This window comes from Nuphar pumila, chromosome 15 (genome assembly GCF_984573655.1).
Source record: "Nuphar pumila chromosome 15, dmNupPumi1.hap1.1, whole genome shotgun sequence".
In the NCBI taxonomy this organism is placed as follows: domain Eukaryota; kingdom Viridiplantae; phylum Streptophyta; class Magnoliopsida; order Nymphaeales; family Nymphaeaceae; genus Nuphar; species Nuphar pumila.
The window spans coordinates 28,117,176-28,140,847 of record NC_143263.1 but is presented as its reverse complement, the minus strand read 5'-3'; the positions used below and the strand labels follow the sequence as shown (position 1 = coordinate 28,140,847).

General features: G+C 36.0%; 1 protein-coding gene across 1 annotated transcript; it reads right to left on the bottom strand.

The window, feature by feature from the left end:
* Window positions 1–1,248: 1,248 nt before the first annotated feature.
* Window positions 1,249–22,169, bottom strand: LOC149814936 (FAD-linked sulfhydryl oxidase ERV1-like). Its single transcript, XM_089989178.1, has 6 exons — window positions 21,864–22,169; window positions 21,245–21,316; window positions 9,616–9,663; window positions 2,470–2,534; window positions 1,667–1,744; window positions 1,249–1,550 (listed from the first exon to the last, which is right to left on the bottom strand). Exons 1-6 carry the CDS (start codon window positions 22,143–22,145, stop codon window positions 1,442–1,444), a joined length of 654 nt encoding a protein of 217 aa, XP_089845304.1. The 5' UTR covers window positions 22,146–22,169; the 3' UTR covers window positions 1,249–1,441.
* Between the last annotated feature and the right edge of the window lie 1,503 nt (window positions 22,170–23,672).

Sequence of the window (23,672 nt, the reverse complement as noted above, 5' to 3'; positions counted from 1 at the left end):
AAAATCAACTCATGTTATTACAGATTACATTGAATTTTTTTTCCTTTTTCTTTTCTTTTTTTTGTTTTTTCCCTTTTCCAAAGGTACTTGCTGCATAAATTAAAAAAGCAAATAATAAATTTTTTATGATCTAAAAATAGAGGCATTACATGAGGAGACCATACGGATAAGTAAATCTTTTCAAGATTAAAAAAATGATAATTGCTATCAGTACCCAAATTATCAAATAATAGGAGAAGATTAAATCAGCTTAGATAACAATCATTATACAGTTATACACAGTTCACAATGTCAAATTTGTTGGATTGTATCCCAAAATGCAGAAAAACAACAGAAGGAAAAGAAAAGGATCCATACAACTAAGTATTTTTTATGATCTAATATGATGACCTAACCAAAGCACAAGCAGAAGAAAAGAACTAAGAAAGATCGCATCAGTACCTAGCATTAACTAGACCAATGATTTTAGCCAAATTAAAAAAAATAGAACAATGCTGAGAGAGAGAGAGAAAGGGAGTCAGAGAGAGAGTCAAAGAGAGATGGTGAGAGAGAGACATACGGAGAGATTGAACGAGAGAGTCAAAGAGAGAGAAAGAGAGAGCATACCTGAAGAAAGCCATGGAGGTCGCCGGAGCTCACGGCTGGAGGTCGCCAAAGAGGAGGGAACGAGCGAGAGATAAGGTAGGGTTTGAGAATCGAAAACCCCAAACCCTCCCCGTCTTTTGGTTTTGATATTTCATGAAAAAAAGCAACATTACCATTTTAAAAAATAGGGTTTCCTTTTAAATCGAAGGCTAAAAAAGGAAACTTGATTCCCGATACTGGGAAGCGAGCATCCCCACTAATGAGAAGTGGGCTTCCCATTAATGGGAAGCTCAATTCCCATTTATGGGAAAGCGCAATTCCCACTAATGGGAAGTGTGCTTTCCATTTAAAATAAGTGCTTCTCAACGCATTTGGGAAGCGCCACGTTTCGCGCTTCCCCGGGTCCTATAGCACTTCCGGTAACCTTGGGTGGGGCGACCTTCTCAGCTCAAGACTGACTAGGACTATTGTGTGTGTGTGTGCGCATGAGAGAGAGAGAGAGAGCATGTGCATGCAACAGCGCTGAGCCAGGGACATCAACTCGGCCACGTATGCTCATCAAGACAAGTAGCCTTATCAACCTAGTCACTTTTGGAACAGGTTTGGTCCATAGATTCTCCCTTTTGCACCTATAACCTTTCGCAGCACTGGTTGCAAAATGAATGCATGGAATGGCAGACTGCATTGTGACTGAATGATGCACATGATTGCCCAAATTCAGGAAGTCACATACATCTCATAAATATTTTCATATTCAGCTATAAGACTGAAAAAAAGGGCAGTCAACCAAGTACCGCTGGATCATGCCCAAGTTAAGCATTGCATATATGAAAGTCCTAGCCTAACCGACCGATCCTTACTTAAAGTCTGGAGTTGTGCCCTGCACATCACATGCACGGTCCTCACATTCTAGCTTTCCCCACCTCGCATCTAGCCGGTTGCACGGAAACACTGGCTTCCCAAGGCTGCCAACAACAATCAAGTTAAAACAGAACCGAAGTTACGAATAAACATTTGAAGAGTATAATTCTGAATGACAGCAAATCATTGCTCCATATATGTCACTAGGATCTTTTCTTACCTTCTGTTAACAATGTTGTGTACGTGACACAGCCACTGAGAGAGTTCAGCTTGTGATCCTGCTTGCACAGGATTTGCCCTGATGAACATAAAGCAAGAAACCAAAACATATTTCCATCAATTCTTGGACACCAAAGAAAAAAATAACCAGTTCCTTTTAACTTGCACTATAATGTAAATAAATCATCTGAGTGCAGATGAACTGGATATAGAGATGAAGGATGGCATGAATAACTCCATCCCTTAAAAATGAGTAAAGCGCAAAATTGAAATGCAAATGCAGGAACCTTCGCTTCTTGCTTATCAAAGTGTGTATATAATGATATCTCACATATCTGACAGGGCTACTGCAATGTGGTATACATAGAGGACACACAGATTTGCTTAGAAATAACAATATGCAGAGTTGTACCGGTTCTGCATTAGTCACCAATTTAACAACTCCAAATCTAATGAATGAATAAAAAAGTATCATTTTCACAAATTGGCATTTGGTTCACTTCCCAATGGTTTGTTTCAATATGAAGATGGAACTGAACAGGGTGAACAACATGTGATTCACTCAGGCCATGACATAAAAACCTTGACTTTTTCCAGTACAGTCATCTAACTTGAAAAATGAGTATTTTCAATATCCCTTCTTCCAGAAGGCAAAAAAGAAATTGATCAAAAACATATCAATTGAATCCAATATGCTTGGGATGCCACTGGTCTGTTCGTCTCAGAAATAGAGTAGCAATTATGATAATTTCTTCTAAATATATTATGACTCATAAAAGATAGAAACAGGGTAAGAAGGATTACTTGAGAACTTCCTTGAAGTGATCTGCACATTCCTGGCAAGGGTGTAGTCGCGATAATATCGCCATCTGTAGACACAAAAAATTTGATTGATTCCATCAATAATGGCATTCATTCACGAAGCGATATCTGAACCTAAACACCAAAGGAGAAACTTCACAGAATGCAATGGTGAAACAGGAACATAAATGCCAAAAACAGTCAGATTTTCTAATGGCAAGCAATGTCACTGAATGAGTTGAATCTGCAACAGCATTATATTCAACATTTTCTTCAGCAGATCTTAAAGCAAAAAAGTCGATGCATTAAGAGAAACCATGAGTCAATCATATAATTAACGTACTCTATCCAGGACTAAGACATAGCAATACAAGGTTGGAAGCTTCCACTTCAGATGGGCCAGGCAAAAAGGCATTAAAGCATAGAATGGGATCTTGATGTTGCTAGGTTTGCAATGGAACGGAGAATACCAGTCCCTCAGGGTAATTTTGTTGGTGAGTAGCATTATAGGACAAATGTACAAAGATACTTTAAAGGAACCAATATATCATCTCTTGCATTTCTGAAAAAGTAAATTCAAAAGATATCACAACTGATAAGTGTCACAAATATGTAGATCTCCAAGAAATCAAACCTTACTATGCTATATGTAGTTTTCCAAGAAATCAAAACATCATCTAGGAAGATCCATATGTTAATTCATTTAACTGAGATTACAGCACAATAATGTCTTGCAGTCTAACTAATTGTTGCGGACACAAAAGAAAGGAGAAACAGGACTAATGCTGACCCCATGTAGCTGCGATAAGACTTGATGGTGATGAGTCTAACTAATTGTTGGATAGTCATCAAATTGAAGCTAATGTCAGTTATTAGGTCATGTTTTATGTGCTTCTTAACCATGCTGAAGTATCATAATCAAAAGCCATGTATAAGGCCTGACTGCTTTTATCTCCATTCCTTCAATATCTGTGACTTCTCAAATTGGTTGCAACAGAATAAAATGCTAACCTGATGATCCAGTTGCAATGATCAAATAAATCAACGGTCTTCACAGTACCAGCTTGACTCCAACTGAACATTTTGAACACAGGATTTATGCACACACTAACTCCAGTATTATTCATGAGGATGCCAACTTAATGAATCTAGCTATCCAGTTTACTGAAATCGATAAGGAAATGGCCTTACCATAATTTAACCTCATTGGCAAAGCAACAGAAATATTGAAACTCTCACTGTCGTCATTATTGTTGTTTGTGGATGTCCATTACTGCCACCATTCTGTTATTGTTTTCATCAATAGATTTAAGAAGGCACTACCACGTTCAAAGGTTCCATACATCTGTCACTTCTAAGACAATGATTTCATTTTTGAGGAAATATTCATCTAAGAACATGGAATACAAATCAGACCATGTTCTAAATTGAAATTGAAATACTGATGCAACTTTTTTTCCTTTTAATAAGATAGATTTATGTCTGAAAGTTAATCTTGTAGAGCTGATAAATCATTTTCAACAATCTTGAAATTCAATTGGATCCATCTAACTGAATCTTGATGATAATGAATTGGATATAATATTATGAATCAACAATATTTGACCTAGCAAATCAATTCATCATAAAGAATTGAATAGTAAAATCTCGGAATGAATTTGCCATAAATTTCATGATTTTTTACCACTTATTGTCTTAATCATAATTACTCTTCCATGACCTTGCTTCCTGAATCAATAATTGTCTTCCAAAATGGGAAAATTTTCATCCATTTTCACATTATCTACATGAATCACATCTCATTATTGTTAAAAAAATTCTAATTCCAATATCTAACCTTGACGTTTATGGAAGTATGTAGGAGCATTTACACTTGACAATTACTAGGTTAGAGTTAGACATAACATAGGTTGACAGTTTAGCATTTTCCCATATAGTTCACATGGAAACATTATTAAAATAATAAGCATAGGGTTCTTTATCTCATGGGTTACTTTATCATAAGATTAGTCTACATGATATGTGAATAAATTCAATGTTTAATTTTTTCAATGCTAACTTCTATGTCACATGGGTGCAGGTACGGGTGCGACACGGGTGCGGAGCAATTTCAAAAATTTTGGACACGGGGACACGGCTATATATATATATATATATATATATATATATATATATATATATATATATATATATATATATATATATATATATATATATATATATATATATATATATATAAGATTGTAAATTTTAAACCAAAAATAAAAAAATAATTCTATTGAAGTAACAACACAAACTTACCAAAATGTAACACATAAATGGATAAAAATAGACTCAATCAAAGTTGACTAAGTCCAAAATGTGGACAGACTCGGCCCCGGTGCGTTGACCTAGTCCGACACTTAGTTGACCGTGTCCGCACCAGTGTCGGGGCATGTCGACGCAGGTGCATCGACCTTTTAGCTGAGTCCGTGCGACTTAGGCTAACTTACAAGATCAGTGCCTGGATATTATATATCTCAAAAAGAAGCACTAATATTCCTATAAAGGTAGGAACAAAAAGTGTTGCTAGGTCAAATTTGTAACGCTGCATATAGTGGTTTGGCTGGAACAATTCAGAAACATGTGGACTCGAAATCTCTTGTAAGTTTTCTACTTTGGAGTTCAGACAATCTACCATTAAAAGGGGCTTTCAAATCTTGTAGTAAACCTTGTTCATGACTGATCATGACATATACATATTAATTATCGTTTTGTTTGAGAAAAAGACAAGCTAAAGACAAAGTTTGTGGGTACAAAACATCAAATTCCAATTATAAAATGGTCATCCAAAGATACTCTGTAGTTCTTGAAGGACAAGTTGTACATGATGAAACATGATACACAACTTGATCAATATTAACTATTTCACAAATACTGGGAACAAATTGAATTTATTTTGTTTTTGTCAACTACTAATACATTAAAATAATAATGATAAAGATGCAATAAGTTAGTTTATCATCACGATTTTATGCAGCACAAACTTTCTTTCTCTTTCTCCAGCACCGATTTAATAAGAAAAGGAGAAGTAACCAGGTACGCCTCCCTTCCTCCTCCTCCTCCTCTCTCCACCACTTTCTTCCTCTTCTCTTCTTCTTTTTCTTCTTCCTCTCCCTCTCTTTCATCCTCCTTCGTTTCTTCTTCCTCTCTCTCGTCCTCCGTTTCTTCTTCTTCTCTCTCTCAACGAGAGGGAAAACCAGAGAGAGGGGGAACAAAGAGAGAGAGGGAAATCGAGACCAGAGAGAGGAGAGACGGAAGACGAGAGAAGAGGAAAATTGAGAGAGGGGTAAATGAGACCAAAGAGGGTGGGGGTATTGTGGCTGTTTGGATCGGGTCTAGGTTGGACCCCACCCGGATCAATGCGAGACCCGACCCAGGGCATACCCGCACTGAGTCCGGTACCAGTACCCATGTTTTATTGTGTCCAAACGAGTACGGCACCCCAAATGGTGTGACTATGTTACATAGTTTTTAACTAACAAACTAAAACTTTCAACACAAACTTGAAGACGTGAAAAATGTGAAGTTCACATAGACTTTACCAAGTATATAGAACTTAGAGGAGAGAAGGCCTTCTATAAGGAATACAGGACCTCCCCTCCTTGCAATCAATATGGGCTTAATACCATAGATGAGAGGGAGCTTGTTTATCTGATATGAGGGTCTTTTAGACATGGCTCTTTGACCAAGACTTTCCTTTCAAAAGTGTCACACTTGCTTTTAAGAAGAGGAAACACATTGATTAGGATTCTTTGAAAGGAATATCATGGTCAAAGTTAAGGTTTTACATCATCCATGCTTAAATTTTATCAAATAAAAAGAAAATGAAGAACCATGAGAATCAAGTTGTTTTTTACGCTATTAATATTATAGTTTCACCACACAACCATAAAGTTTTGTTTTGTTTGTCTTCTTGTAATTTTATTTTGATAATTTTTTGACATGAAATTTTTAACCAAGATTTTTTTGAGAATTTTTTTTTAAAAAGAAAGTTTTTGATTCATGACTCATAATGATAGATTTGCATGTTCACACTCATTATCAAGTCTCAACAGGAGATCACTTGCCCTTTTTTTCCAACTCTTGTTCATATTCCTTAAAGTGATATAGACAGCTTCCTAAGATCACCGCAGTAGTCGCTCAAGGTATAATCCCCTTGCTTGCACTGTTGAATAGTCTCCACGGTGCCACATTTTTTGCTACATTCTTCTTTGGGAGGTATGCAGTGACAATGTCACCCGAACTTCCTTAGAGGTCTCAAAACTCATAAATATTTTTTCAACTGATGGCTCTATTTATTGAAGTCAAGCCAAAATGAGGAAATCTTCACCTTCCCCAACCCAAAGAAAGTGTTTTTAGGCTTTTCTATTTCTCCGTTAATGTATCCCAAATTCTTTCCTTCACTTATAAAAGTTTTTATGGATCGAGAACATCCCTCATGATGATTTTTGTTAAACCTAATATTGAATATTTGAAAGCTTTGACTGTCTTTTCAGAGAAGTGCCAAGTTCCAATTAAGGATTTTGATGATTCATCACCAATGTTTTCTCTTTAGGTGCAGCCATTTTGCTCTATTCCCTATATTTTCAACAATTACACCCATAGAAACATCATCATGATTCCCGCAATGGCTGCTAGTGTCACCTCCTTGTTAATAACAGCCTTCTCCTTATGAGGATCCAACTTCATACAACTACCAGCATCAAGCAACCAGTATGCCTGACACTAGCCAACAAAAAATCTTCCCATTATTTTTATATTTCACCTTTCTCACTTTCTACCCACCAAATGTTCTCAAATAGAATCCAAAAGATCACCATAAATTCCTTGCAACCATACCCAGCAAAGAATGGAGTTCTTGAGTGTCTAGGTGTCCTATGTAGTCAAAAGCACCAACTAGGCAACGACTAGTCTGCCTAGTCAGCCTAAAGCTTTGCAATTCCTATGTGAATACCTTAAAAGGTACTGATTTTGCCGACTAGGCGTCAACTAGGGTGTCTAGTCAGCGACTATGCTGACATCGCGTAAGCACAAGGGCAGTTTCAACATTTTATTATTAGATATATAGTACAAAGAGAGGAGGTTAATTTTAGGGATGCAAATGGGTCGGATCTAGGATGGAGGCTTGCAAATTTTGGCTGTTCTGGATCCGACCAGATCTGACTTCCCAATGTATTTAGAGGTTTCGAATCTGAACTGTTTGGATCCCTAGTTAACTTTAAATGTGTTTGTTAATTTGTTTCTAATGAATTTTTCTATTAAAGGCTGAAACTGAGATGTATATGTGTGATTTTCATTTGTATATATGTGTGAGCTTTTGTAAATTTTTATATAAAAGCCTGAAAGCATGTTTAGTATTATTGATTATGTAATACATTATTTTTTTATAGGCATATAATATGTTATTTATATATGTGTTACTGTGCTTCTAAGTTTTTTTCTGTGAAAGGCGGGAAGTATGATATATATGTGTGTGTGTGTGTGTGTGTGTGTGTGTGTGTGTGTGTGTGTGTGTGTGTGTTACAGTCAATTTTTGTGAAAGATTGAAAGCATATTTTGTTGATTATACTGAATAATGTTATGAATAATTAAATATATATGTATATTATATATATATATATTATTTATATCCTAGTAATATATATTTTGTGAAAGCATGTGTAATTGTGTACTTGTATGATTAAAACATCTTATTATCAAAAGAATTATATTTTGTATATATATATATATATATATATATATATTTATTTATTTATTTATTTATTTATTTATTTATTTAATTGGGGTACCGACTAGTCTTTTTAGGGATCTACCGACTAGGCACTGCCTAGCGCTTTTAACTACATAGTAGGCATTTCATAGTTATGAAGTCAGAAAGGAGGCAGCTAAGTTGTTGATAGTGGTATGATAAGGGCTCTTCAATGCTCTCATATCATGGTGTTTGATGGATCTAATGTTAGTGAATTGATGTGTTGGTGGCTAAATGGATTAAAGCTATGTCACAAGGTCACAGCATGTGTGTGTAAGGGAGTGCACCGTGCTTGTGTTCATGTGAAAAAGAAGCACAACACTAAAACACTCAAGCTACACATACTAAATATTAACACCTCAAGTTAAATGCAATTTTATTTAACCATTAATATTTCTTTGAAGCAAAAAATTTATGTTTCTTTTGAGATAGAGGAGGGTGGGGGAGGGGTGGTTGAAGTTTTACAAATGTGTTAAAATACTGATGTGACATGTGAAAGGGGGTAATTGATGGCATTCGAGATTGTGCTTTGTAGAGAGAGAGAGAGAGAGAGAGAGAGGTTCTTAAAAAAGCTGATGAAATCACTAATGATGAGCCATTCGACCAAATACAAGAGAAAAAAAACATCATTTTTATGTACAATAAAGAAACTAAAATAAAGGACATGGTAAACTTGAATACAGGCAAAGTTGTCTTCAAGTTATTGACCAAATCAGATATGGCTTTGACCATACCTTCACCGTGTTGGTGTGTATTTCTCACCATATTTTTTGTTGTGTCATGTCACTTCGGACACCTGTTCATAAACACATGTCGATGTGACATATGATGAGAGAGAGAGAGGGCTGTATATCGCGATGAATTAAACATTTAGAAGGCATTAATAAGGAATACACAGCAAGGGAAGATTGAGAAGAGCAAGCATCAATATCTCAATCATCATAAAATACAGTAATTGTGACTCCCTGCCTAGGCATATTTATGGGTATAATTGAAGATACAGTTTTAGTATTACCTCTACCATTAACGCAGAGGTAGCAAAGTAGGCAGTTATCTTGCCAAAAAAACACTGAAATAGCTTCAGGAATTTGGATTTCTCAAGCTCTTTTCATGCAAAAATGTATACTTCAAGGGTTACACAAGAAAAATCATCAATTAGTACACATTATAACACTAAGTTTCCGAGCTATATTTGGAGATACCTTTTGATGTGTAATTGGTTCCAGGAATGAATCATATACGAGTACATTGGTCATGCTTAAATGCACCAGGTATCAGCTGATTGTACATGCCAGATGCAATAACAAGTACTCGGGTGGAATAGAACAGCTATAGAAAAACAAGACATCATAACTTACCAGCTCTTTCATATCTCGTTTCTGTTGCTTCGTTGGATGATCAGGATACTGAAAACATCACACAGAAATTCAAGTGAAATTTCACACAATATAACCACATAAAAATGGAAATAAATATTATTTTGTTTGGCTCTTTTGCTTTATTACTTTCCTCAATAACAATATCAAATTGGATAACAACAATCCTCCAAAAGAACAATGCTGAGATTTTTTTTCTTTCGTTTATCAAGAACAAAGAATAACTTTGAAAAACGCACAACACATACTGCAGGTAGCTGTTAAGATCCACCTCTTCTAGTGCACATTACCAAGTTCACTATAGTTGCAATAAGCTGGGGGTGGTTGGCCCACTACACTGCTGTGACTGGTCTGCAAACCACTAGGCTGTCTGTTACCCACATGGTTTCCTCAAACAGGTTCATCCAAACCTTTACCTAGCTCATCAGGTCATATCCAACCTGATTTCATGCAATTCCAGGGCTCATACTTTGCAGGGAGCCACCCAAGCCATTACAACTTGGATTGGACAGAGCAAGGAGGGGACTGTTAAAATATATAGGTTAACATATATATATATATATATATATATATATATATATATATATATATATATATATATACATTAGGCTTTTGAAATATATACATCTATACATATATATTTCACATGTATATGTATATTTATATATAGTTTTATTTCTGTCTTTTGTAATAATGCCTGTTAAAATGTATCATTCAACCTTTGTAATATTATATATATTTTATATATATAAAGGATAATACATATTCATATATTGTATATATGCATATGTATTATCCTAATTATATATATAAAATATATATTTCTCTATTTATAGGCATAGGGGTAGTTTAAACATTTCACAGTTTTACGCTATTCCATTCGGAATATGTTTGTAATTTAATTTTATATTTTCTTTTTTTATTTTTCTCCTTTTTTTGGGTTTGCGCCACCTAGGGAGGCTCCCCAAAGAGTCGTTGGGGAGCCCCCAACGGTCACAAATGTGACCGTTGGGGGCTCCCAATGACTCCTTTGGGAGCCCCCTTTGTGGCTCCTCTCTTTTGTTATAAATAGGGGTCTCCCCCTTGTATTTCCTTACTCCTTAGAGGAGCTTATGCTCCATTGTATAGGGTTTTTTACCCTCTTCTTCTTATTTCTTCAATAATATTCAACTTATGACTTTATGTCATATTTACCCCTTTTATGGGTTTATGTATTAGCACATGATGTGCTTGTGTTGTTCCCTTGAGTGGGTATATTCGCACTTAATGTGCATGTGTATGGGTTCATTATCGAACCTAAAGTATTCAAAGTCACTTTCTAACATGGTATCAGAGCTCGGTTGAGATCGAGTTGCTCTTTGGTGCATCGGGAAACATGGTATTCAAGAAATTTTTAAAGAAAAATGGTGAAGTATTCATTTCTCTCTCTTTTCTTTCTTAAAGTTATTCGGTATGCATTCTATTTCTTTAAGTATTGTATGAAGAATTTAATATGTTTTTTTATGTGTACTCTTTGTCATTATGTCTTTTTATAAAAATTTGAGTTACTTGATACTCTATTGAATCTTTTTCGTATACATACTTTTTCGTATGTTTTTCTTTGAAAAATTTTAAATGATAACTTGTTTGGCGAAAAATTAGATATATGATTGCTCAAAACTTGCTTTAATGAGTCGGTAAAAATTTATGACCATTGGAGCTTTGAATTTATATTTTAAACCTAACTTTGTTTATAAGAATACCTTTTATATGAATGGTAAGTCTTTAAAGAAAGGTATGTTAAGATTAAAATGTTTGTGAGGTGTAGTTTTTTTGAAAAATGCTTGACATATATGAAAAATTCCTTAATAAGTTTTGATTCACTTTCCTAATGTGTCCTTTTTATATGAGCAACATTTAATTAAGAAGGTTTTTTTTTCCGGTTGAATTAAGTTTTAAAATAGTTTTATGGAATATGGTGATTTTCTTTGCATCTTTATACTCTTAAAAGATTTTTCAATTTGATTTAAAGAGCTTGTCTCATTATAAAATTTATGGTCTTCACTAATGTTTGTTGCGTACTTATTGCATTAGGAGTTGGTAATAATCTATTAAGTCATGTTTTTTGATAAAACTTAAGAGTTTTGAATTTTTCCTCGATAAATGTTTAATTTTATAGATTTATGCCATAGTATAATCTTACTTTATCATAAGGTTTTTTAATAAATCTATTATTCTTCTTTGTTGGGATTTCTCCCACTTTAGTGGAGTTTCCCCCTTCTTTGAGAATTTTGTGTGTTTTTTGAGCTCTCTTTAAGGAGCCTTTTGGTCCTTATAATCTTCTTGTGAGTATATACACTTTTATGAAGATTTCATGGTTGTTGTGAGAAGATTGGTTGTGAGCATCATTTTTTAAGTTACAATAGTGGATTTCATAAGATTTTCAAACTTCACCATCTTTATGAATGCCTATATTGGCCTAAGTTTGTTATTTGCTCATTCAAGATTATTGTCATTTAAAAATCTTGCATTGCATAAAAGTGTATCTATTATCATTTGGTGTGCATTTAATTGCACTTTATATCTATCATAGTTGAGGCTTGTTTTTGACTTTTTCCAAATCGGTTCTTACGCATGATGTTGCTTAATATTTCATAAATTGTGTTAGTTGCATAATAAGTCTTTTTTGTATAAATGACTTCTTTTGAAGATTAAGCATAATTCGGATTTATGCAAAATTGTTGTTGTAAAGCATATTATTGTGATTGATTATATTGGACCTGTGATTCAATTTTTAATCGGTCCTCTTTTCTTTAAAAAATGATTCCTAAAGTGTTTATTGCCTTTTTGTGGCATTTATATTTGTCCATCACATGTTATTTAATGCATCACTTGTTTGGCCTTATTATTGTTTTATTAGAGATATTGTTTTATTAATGAAAGTCATGCTCAAGATCTTGGAGACTTTTCTATTCCTTTTCATGAGATGAATCGTGACTTTATGCGCAAGATTCAAAAGAAAGAAATTGCAGAGGCTTTGAAGAAAATGAAATCAAGAAGGGCAGTTGGCCCAGATGGTATACCTATCAAGGCTTGGAAATGCTTGGGAGATAAAGGTTTAGAATGGTTGACAAATCTTTTTAACAAGATTTGGCGGACAAATAAGATGCCTAATGAGTGGAGGAAGAGTACTTTGGTGCCTCTATATAAGAATAAGGGTGATATACAAGATTGCACAAACTATCGTGGTATAAAACTCATGAGTCATACTATGAAACTTTGGGAGAGGGTGATTGAGTCTAGGTTGAGGAAGGTTGTCATGATATCGGAGAATCAATTTGGTTTTATGCCTGGAAGATCTACTATGGAAGCTATACATCTTCTTAGACAACTTATTGAGAGAAATAGAGAGAGGAACAAAGATTTGCAAATGGTTTTTATTGATTTGGAGAAGGCTTACGATAGAGTACCTAGGGACGTTCTCTGGTGGACAATGATGAAGAAAGGTGTTTCTCTCAAGTACATTAGTATAATTAAAGATATGTATGAAGGAGTAGTAACCAATGTCCGCACTTGTGGAGGGGTGACAACCAATTTTCCTATAACGGTTGGGTTACATCAAGGATCTGCTTTAAGCCCTTTCCTATTTGCTATAGTGATGGATGAGCTTACGAGATCAATTCAAGAAAATGTGCCGTGGTGTATGTTGTTTGTTGATGATATTGTTTTGATTGATGAGTCTAGAGCTGGGGTTAATGCTAAGTTAGAATTATGGAGACAGACATTGGAAGCAAGAGGTTTTAAGTTGAGTAAGAGTAAGACAGAATACATGGAATGCCGATTTAGTAAGCAACGAAATAGAGATGGGAGTGTAGTGAAGCTTGGTGAGCAAGAAATACCGGTGGATGATTCTTTCAAATATTTGGGATCTATCATTCAAAAGTATGGAGAAATTGATGGAGATGTAAATCATAGGATAAAGGTTGGGTGGATGAAATGGAAGAGTGCAACTGGAGTGTTGTGCGATCGTAGAATGCCATTGCGGTTGAAGGGAAAGTTTTATAGGACGACTATTAGGCCCGCTTTACTATATGGTACGGAATGTTGGGCTGCCAAGAGACATCATATTCAAAAAATGAGTAGCTGAGATGCGTATGCTGAGATGGATGTGTGGAAATACAATAAAAGATAAGATTCGAAACGAGGAGATACGTAAGAAGGTAGGCGTTGCACCCATTGAAAATAAGATGAGAGAGTCGTTTACGGTGGTTTGGACATATTCGACGAAGGCCTAATGATGCTCCGGTTAGAAGGATGGAGAAATGGGAAATATATTAGTTAAAAGAGGTCGGGGTAAGCCTAGGAAGACATGGATGGAGGTGATAGGAAAGGATATGAATGCTTTGAACCTCGCCGAGGACATGGCATTGGATAGAAATGAATGGAGGAGAAGGATTCATGTGGAAGACCCAGAATGATTTTCTTTGTTGGTTCATATCGCCGACCCCAATTGTTTTGGGATGAAGGCGTAGTTGTTGTTGTTGTTGTTGTTGTATTAGAGATGTTTGTTGAGGTGAGTTATGGGCACCTCGTGTTATATCATTCTAGATTGTCCACTTGCCATATTATAGATGGTGATTGAGGTGAGTTATGGGCACCTTAGGACTCTAGAATGATTTGGTATATGATCTCTAATTATGAGTGTGTCACTCATTGTTATGTCATTTTAGTTTGTCCACTTACCATATTATAGATGGTGGTTGAGGTGAGTTATGGGCACCTTGGGACTCTAGAATGATTTGGTATATGAGTGTCACTAGTTTAATGTTGGCCATTGATCTTATGGATGCTCTTATTTATATATAAATGTGATGGATATATAATGTTTAAAACCTTAAATGTTTTAAGGTATATTAAAATCAAGGTTTTGGGGTTATTGCCCAACCTTTTATTGTTTATGAATCATATGAGTGCATTTGCACATTTATGTTTTGTGCTTTTGTGCACAAGTGTTCTTGGTGTGTGTATATTCACACATTTTATTTCAAAATGATTTTGTTATGGGTATTCTTTTTTTGAAGAATATTGTTTCAAGGTTTTATTTATATGTTTGTCATTACAAGTTTTATTACCTCAAAAGTCTTCTCCTTTTATGCCCCTTATCTAAGTGTCATCATATGTAGACAAGAATTTTATTACACCTTCGTGTGTTGGTAGCCCTTTGTTGGCTTTTGCTCTCTTGGTCTAGTAGCTAAACACACTTGTCTTGAGTGTTATTTTATGTAGACAAGGCACGTTGATTCACACCATGGTGTGTGATTTTAATCCATGTTGGCGTTTGTGTCCTTGTTCTAGTTGCTGAGATGTATGCCCATGGTTGGCTTATTTCACTCATTTCAAGTGCCATCTTATGTAGACAAGAGATGTATTGTGTTTTAGCCCATGGTTGGCTTGTTACTCTTGTTCTAGTAGCTGAACATACTTGGTTTTTAGTGTATTTTTACGTAGACAAGAGATGCTTTTGGTCCATGTTGGCGTGTATTCTCTTGTTCTTGTCGTAGATGCACTCATTTCAAGTATTATTATATGTAAACAAGAGGTTCTTTTTCACACCTTTGTGTGTGTCTTTGGCCTTTAATGGCATTATATTTATATTCTTGATCTAGTAGCTTATACACTTGATTTATGGGTTTTGGAGGACTAACGAGGTAGTGGTTTGTAATGGATGAACTATTGTTGAAATTTGCAAAATTTCATTCATGACTTGTGTTTTAAGATATTCAAGTGAATCATATTTTTAATATGCATATTTTAAAATCAAGTTGATTTTTTGGGATTTAATCTATATATTAAGTGCTTATGGTTCTTTGGCGACTTTTGTATGCAAAATGTGTTTTTGTCAATTGAGTGAGATTTTCCTAAATAGGTAAGATTCTCTACTCAAATAACACTCTTCGTTTTGCCTCGTAAATGGATTTAAAACCTTGTGAACTCTTGTGTTTATTTTGTCTAAAGTATGCTTGGAGACTTCGTTTCTCTTGTTTGGCACTTCATTACATGTTTGAAGCATGTTCATTAATGATTCCTTTAAGTATTAATTCATTTCATGATAATATATGCATATGCTCTTTATGGCCTTTTAGGATCTCATTCAATAAAACATATGTAACTTATGCCTCTTCGTAGGCTTACTGTGGTGTCCCTTAGAGGACCATTGTGTTATTCCCTATTATGGGGTTATGTTTGTCCAATGTTGGACCTTATGAATGCATTATGCATTCTTGCAATTCATTTCTGCATAATTTGCTTCCGCTCACCATTTAACATGATATATGATTTTGAAATCTTGATTTTTCTAAATTTTCCTCATGCTAAAGTAATTATTTTATCATGTGATATTGCATAAATATAATTTTGCACCTTGTTAGGAATGTTCCATTTGAGTAAAGTGCAAAGATATTTTTTACTTGTTCTTGGTTGTTGTTCCACAGGATCTTGAAGATAAGTGAAAAAGGAAGTACCTTGGATAGATCATGGAAGGTGCTCATCGTTAAAGACGTTGGAGGAAAACATTTGCATTTTCAATGGCATTCGGACTGAAGGCTCTTGAAGCCTTGAGATTCTTCATCTTGCTTTCTTCAATCTTTTCGTTCCCCCACGCAAAGTTTGAGGGGGGGTGTTAAAAATTTAAAATGTATCATTCAACCTTTGTAATATTATATATATTTTATATATATAAAGGATAATACATATTCATATATTGTATATATGCATATGTATTATCCTAATTATATATATATATATAATATATATTTCTCTATTTATAGGCATAGGGGTAGTTTAGACATTTCACAGTTTTACGCATATTCCATTCGGAATATGTTTGTAATTTAATTTTATATTTTATTTTTTTATTTTTCTCCTTTTTTTGGGTTTGCGCCACCTAGGGAGGCTCCCCAAAGAGTCGTTGGGGGCTCCCAACGACTCCTTTGGGAGCCCCCTTTGTGGCTCCTCTCTTTTGTTATAAATAGGGGTCTCCCCCTTGTATTTCCTTACTCCTTGGAGGAGCTTATGCTCCATTGTATAGGGTTTTTTACCCTCTTCTTCTTATTTCTTCAATAATATTCAACTTATGACTTTATGTCATATTTACCCCTTTTATGGGTTTATGTATTAGCACATGATGTGCTTGTGTTGTTTCCTTGAGTGGGTATATTCGCACTTAATGTGCATGTGTATGAGTTCATTATCGAACCTAAAGTATTCAAAGTCACTTTCTAACAATGCCCACTATGGGCAACTTAGTCTTTTTGTACCTAGGTAAATATTCATGTCCACTAGGGACATTTTTGGGTTCCTTTATTATTTTTCTTCTTTTTCTTTTTCTTTTTTTGATCAAGGGTAAAAGGATCCTCCCTTTAGAATAGTTGGACCTTCCCCAACAGTCATAAATATGGCCTTTGGGGAGCTCCCAACGACTCTATGGGAGCTCCCAACGACTCTATGGGAGCTCCCCTTGGTGCCCATAAGTTGTATAAATAAGGGGTCTTTGGCCCCCTATTTTGAATGTTTTTTCTAAGCATTTTCAATATACTATTCTTTGTATTTTAGTTCTCTTTCTCATATTGTGAGTGTTTGGTGATTTACCCTTTGTGGCTTATTGTAGTTTACCCATTAGTGGCATCTTGTTTATGTGTTTGTGCCTTCTTTGTAGTCACGTTATGACATTGTTTTTGGCACTTGTGTTTCATTACAGGGACATCCATGTTTAGGCATGTTCAAGTGGACTCAACGGAACAAACTAAACATGAGTTCATCTGGTTTTCGATGAAGGAAATAATCATAGTAACTCAATTGTATGATTACGCCCAACATTACATTGAATTGATTGTCACTATCATTCACACTGAACACTAAAAAACTCACCATAGTTGGTGATTCCAAGGTTGTAAGTATTGTATCGTAACCCGTATCGGTTGGGCCCAAAACAAGATAGTATTGTATTATAAAAAATCATAAATTTTCAAAAACAAAAATTCTAAAAAAATCAGAAAAAAATTAGCAAAAATTCTAAAAAATCATAACACATGAAACAGTGATGAAATGCACAAAATGCAACCATAAAATCGGTTTTTACCATGGTTGCCAGTTGAGGAAGCGAGAGCGGGAAGCGATACGGGAAGCGGGAGCGGGAAGCGAGCCACTTTCAAAATTTTAGGAAGCGAAAAGCGTGGGACCACTTAGGAGCGAGTCGGGAATCGTCTCGGAAGCAACCTAGGAAGCGAACCGGAAGCGACCTAGGAAGCGAGGGGGAGGCGAAAAAAATAAAAATACAAAAAAAATTGAAAAAAATTGTGAAGCATGGGGGAAGCGTGATGGGAAGCGCACTTCCCATTAAAGGGAAATGTGTTTCCCATTAAAGGGAAGCGTGCTTCCCATTTAAAAGTGGCGCTCCCCCGCACGCTTCAGAAGCGTGACGTTTCGCACTTCCCTTTTTACCTAGGCGCTTTCGGTAACTCTGGTTTTTACTTATTACTCGAGTGCCCATTGTCATGCCAGATCTTTTGATACCATCTTCCCCTCAAAAAACTCAATAAGACGCAAATAATACGGTTTTTTTACCTTAACCCACTTTCTTGAGTGAAAAATGGTGTAAATGCACTCTAAATTGATGAAATCGCAAAAGTCCTCTCCCTTGCGCACAGATCAACCTTCAAATCACTCTCACAGCTCCTAGGGTGCATAGATACCTCTCTAATGGCCTCTACACAAATGAGGGAATCGGTCCTCAAGAGGTCTTTAAACCCCAAAAGAAAAAAAAATACGATTTGGGTCTTTTAAAAGTGCGCCGAAGGACCCTATATCGTATGATACAGTACAATACAGGCTTGTATCATAAAATATGAATATGATACGCACTGGTATCGCGATTCGAGTGTGTATCGTAGCATTTTTCTAAAAAATAATGATACATATCCTAGTGTAGTGTGCGATGTGGACATTGGGTGATACTACTAATATCATGGAGAACATGCCCTGTATGTACATCTTGATTTTTAGTAGATTTATCCAGGATTTATTCTCATTTTTCTTCTCTGTCATCAAGATACTCATCAAAGATAGGATCTTTCTTAAAGTTACTATCAACATCCTGTTTGAGAATCCCTTGTTTGGTTTGGTGTCATTGGATAATATATTTGGAGGGCTTACCATGCTTATATGGCAAGCAAATATCTTCTCCTTTAAGATACAATTGTGAATGTAACATTGACTTCCTTCTTAAGTTCTCCAAGATAACACTCCATTTCTGATTCTTCGGTGCATCGACAGCTTTTAAGACTAGGATCAATAATTTTTTTTATATGAAAGAAGAATTTCACTAATAAAGAGAACACACATGACAATGTATCACTTGTTATCAGTATGAGGATGCTAAATGAAAAATGAACAAGAAAAATAATAATGAGATGATATGAAACTGAATTTAAGCCCATCCTGGATGTGTCTATCCATCCCAAATTCAAGTCCATCCAGGTACCTCTAGAAAGTAAATAAATATATCTTCTGAGTCCTGAGGTGAATGCAATATGTATTAGCAGCCTTTCCTCAACACTGTTGGTCCTTCCACCCAAGTGTTAGACCATGCAAGTGAATGTTACCAGCTCTGTAAGCTTATCTAGATCTTCCCTCTTTCTCTTATGCATACCACCAAATTATCTGTCTAATCTCCACAATTCAGCTATGCTCAACCTCCTAGTCTAGCCAGGCAAGCACACATATTCTGCTAAAGATGGCCATAACCAGAAATATGAATGGAAGATTCTTGTGCTGTTTCACAAAGGACACAACATTTGGCCAATTGGACCTTCACATCAGGTTTTAGCTTTGATAGTGACCTTTCTAGAGAGTCTAAAGTTCCTCCCAGGTGGACCTTTGCCACGAATATAATCCTTTGGGAACATTGAGATTCTCACTTCTAAGAGGCATGTGTGGCAAGATTCATCCTAAAGATCCCATTCTCTCCACACTCCCAAAAGATGCCATCCTCCTATAGAGGTATGTTTGTCAGCCAGCATAATCATCAGATTCTCCTAAATCACGAGTCTTAGCCAATTCAGAGTTCCCTTTCATTCTCATCTCTCATTCGTCATTATCCACATAGCATTCAGCAACTGATGCATCCTTATTCCTGGCCAGCAAGAGAACAGCAGGATAACTAATGGACAAATGTTCTGGACAAGCCCATCTTTCCTTTTAAAGACTAACCAGTGATCCCCTCCCTAACTGAATACTGATCTCATCAAATTCGTCCAATATGCTCACCCAAATCCTGAATACACCCGATCCAGTTTTTCAACTCAGCCTTTTGACTCAATTCCAAAGAAGCCCTTCCAAAACATATATATCAAGCTTGGCCACATTTATCCTCCCTGGTCATCAGCCACCACCATTTAATAATGTAAGCTTCATTCATCTGTTGGATCCTTGTAACCATTACCCACCTATGAGATTGTAAGAGAAGCCTATTCCCAAGATATCTCCATCAGTACTCTTCCATTGAAATTTTAAGAACACCTTCAGCAATCTTTTCTCTACCTTCTCAGAACCTCCTCAAAATGGAGAGGAAGTATAAAAGCCTACATATCATACATATCTGATAAGAACTATTCTTCCAGCTAAAGTTATGCACCTTGCAGATTAAGATCAGATAGTAGAAATTTTATCCTCTATTATTGGGCCAATGCTTCCATTCTGAATTAGCTGAATGCAACAAACCCACAAATCACATGGGCAATACCTCTATAGGACAGCCAAAAGTTGCAGTTGTAAGTCTCTAGACCTGCTCACCAATATTGAAGGCAACTAGTTTACGCTCTTCCTCATTTATCTTTAAGCAAACCAATATTAAGTCAAGTCTTTCTGTAAAAGCCACCAACATCAACCTGTGTATATTGCCTACACCAAATGGCAAAATGTCATCTATGAATTGATATGCGTGATAGAGGCAGTACATATAGTAGTAGAATCCCTTCTGCAATACCCAAACTCCTCGCATTCTTAACTATTGCATTCAATCCTTCAACACTATGTTAAATTACAATCTGTCACATGGACACTTCACTTAGGATCCCGTGTTGACACAACATGACTTGTACACTCCATGACACATCATGGGCAATTGACACAGTTCTTAACTTTATCTATTTTCTTTTGTGATCTTGAATGCTTATTTTATATTCACTTGCATTCTTTTTTTCCTAAAATTTGTTAGCTAAAACTGCAGAATGGGTTGAACAACTTAGACGGGCTATTTCTTTAAATTAAAAAAAAACAGCATATCCTGCATCCTTATGTGCAAAATTCCCTTCTTTGGTGAGTTTTGATCCACTCATAATCTAATGATTCCCTCGGATCGCTATTATGTAAACACACTCCATACAACTTGGATAGCATATTCACATGAAACTATGGAAACTGTGAACATGTCGAACTGATGGATATTATAAAACTATCCACTTTCGATAAAAATACTCACATACACGCATTTGGAAATGTAAATGCATAAACCAAACACTTCGAAGAAGCAAGACAGAGGATCAAAAGAAGGAATGAACGAGTGCAAGCCAAATACCTGCGCTCCAATTGCATGAAGCAGAGTCCAGGTACACCTCCCAAGCTCTTCCTTCGTTAAGGGTCTTGGAGGCTGTCCCAATTCATTAAACAAAAACAACAAATTACAAAAAGAAAAGACTAAGACAGAACCCAAGCTCCGAAAACACATCCATCACCCCCAAGAACTGGCATGTGAAAGAACACAGAACCAGAATCATATGAATATCGATAGAAAAACATCACTGACCAAGCAACCAATTGTCAATAGACCATAACCACTATAAACTCTGTGTGCGTGTGTGTGAGAGAGAGATGGAGAGAGAGATGACTCAATCTCTAAAAATGAGAAGAAAAAGGAAGTGGGGAGTCCGAATTCCCTCGAAAACCGACCAAACAGCCAAAGTCATCAAATAAAAGAGTGTAAGCAACAACCCCAACTTAATAACCTCTCGCTTTCGTACACACACAGAGATGATTCAAATATCCTAAAATGAGAAAGAAAGAGGGAGTGGGGAGTACGAATTCCCTCTTAAATCGACTAACCAACAAAAGTTGCCAAAGAAAAGAACCCAGCCAGCAATCCCCAGCTCACAACCACAGACACATACACACACAGCGAGAAAGAGAGATGGGCACACCTTATTTGCGACATACGCATCAGCGACGCCATCGGTGGAGCCACCACCAACTGCAGAAACGGCGGCGTTGCCGCCCTCTTTTTGAAGAGCAAAGGAGGAGAAGAAAGAGAAGAAGGGTGGGAGACCCATCTTCTTGTTCGGGTGTGCTGCCTCCAATTGATTGCTGTTGTTGTGGTGGTTCTGAAATTGAAAGCCATGGGTGAGGTGGGAGACGGTGGAGTGGAGGGACTGATTCAGGGAGTCGCACGCCCGCAGGACCAACTCCAACGGGTTCTCACCCATCCCGCCCTTCAATACACAAACTCTTCTCCTCTTCCTCCTACGTTATAACATGTAACGTAAGAAACGGAGGAATCGGTTCGGGTTTGGAGCCGAAAAAATGCAAATGATTCGGATTTGCTTAGTTTATACATTGGCATGCACAGACAGAGCCAACTTCTCGTGGCTTCGGGTTCGGATCCGACAAAATGCAGATGTTTGGATTCGCTTAATTTATGTACGGAGGCACGGGTTTTTTTAAGGCAAGCTGGGGTTGGGCAGAACCCCACCAGTTACACAACATATCATTGGGTTTTGAACTTGCACCGTCCCAACGCATGGTGACCTACACTAATAGCTCCTACCAAACAAGCGGAGCCCCGTTTGGCCAACGTTCCCTTTCCCATCGCAGCTGAGCCCTTGGTTTTACGAATTTAAATCAGAAAGCATAGATCTGCCTCATGTGAAAATCCACGTGTTTTTACAATGTCAGCTCCTAAATCATTTGCTCTCTCTCATAAAAATCCAACAATGTGAGCTCTTAAACCATTCTCTCTAGAATGAAGCACGTGCACCACAAACCAAAAACTAATAGAAGCAAGATTATCTTTATCATATAGAGGCAAAGGTTGTCTTTGGAAGCAAGATTATCCTTATCATATAGTCATCGTACCAAGTTCAAATATACAGCCACAACTAACATTTAGGATTTAACATCGCACTTTGCATGTTGGACCCTTCAGTCTATAAACTAACGTTTGGCTTTTTTTTTTTTCAAACATATTTAGTTATCAAATTTTTCATTCATGACATAAGGCATGCACACCTTTCCTGTATAAATCAAACATGTATATGCAAATAGCTTATGCATACCAATCATAAAAAAAAAATCTACGAAACATATGTACCTACTCATGAATCAGAGTTGGACCCTTGACCAACTCCTAAAATGCAAAACTCTCAACTCTATCCGACTGTTAAAGAGTTTACAAAAAAGTTTACAGTCAGTGAACAGAGTTGAAATTTTTATAGATCGTAGAAAATTTTGTCAGTTTTTTGTAGGCACAAATCATTCATAAAAATTCCTCCATATGAGAGATATGAACGTTTTACTACAGACATATCAGACTATGTTTCAACTATTGTAGAACTGTGATCATACCATGAATAAAGCTAAAAATTTCACAAAAGCTATAAAATTTTGTTAACTTTCCAACACAATAAATCGCTCATCAAAACTCCTCTGAATGAGAGAGTTATGAGTGTTTTACTAGCTAGATGTCTGGCTGAAAAATTGTAATTTCGGGTCTATGCATTTGGGTAGGTCCAAACTGAGTTACCAGAATTCGTACACCCATATTTTTTGACATAACTTTAATTAAAACCTAAAATAAAACTACACAATTAAGTTTGATCTACTCTAAATGAGATAAATCATATTTTTTCTCAGTTGTTTAGCCGAAAAAATCAACATGTCTCTCACATGCATTATTTGCTCAAAATTTAATTAAAAAAATATAATTAATGAAATAAACTATGGAATTTATATGC

What these genes read in the sequence shown, in the direction of transcription:
- LOC149814936 (XM_089989178.1), bottom strand. Translation starts at nt 22,145, where the DNA reads ATGGGTGAGAACCCGTTGGAGTTGGTCCTGCGGGCGTGCGACTCCCTG. An exon ending in ATGCGTATGTCGCAAATAAG is followed by an intron (nt 21,317 to 21,863) that starts GTGTGCCCATCT and finishes GAATTGGGACAG; the next exon opens with CCTCCAAGACCCTTAACGAA. An exon ending in CACTTCAAGGAAGTTCTCAA is followed by an intron (nt 1,745 to 2,469) that starts GTAATCCTTCTT and finishes TATGTTCATCAG; the next exon opens with GGCAAATCCTGTGCAAGCAG.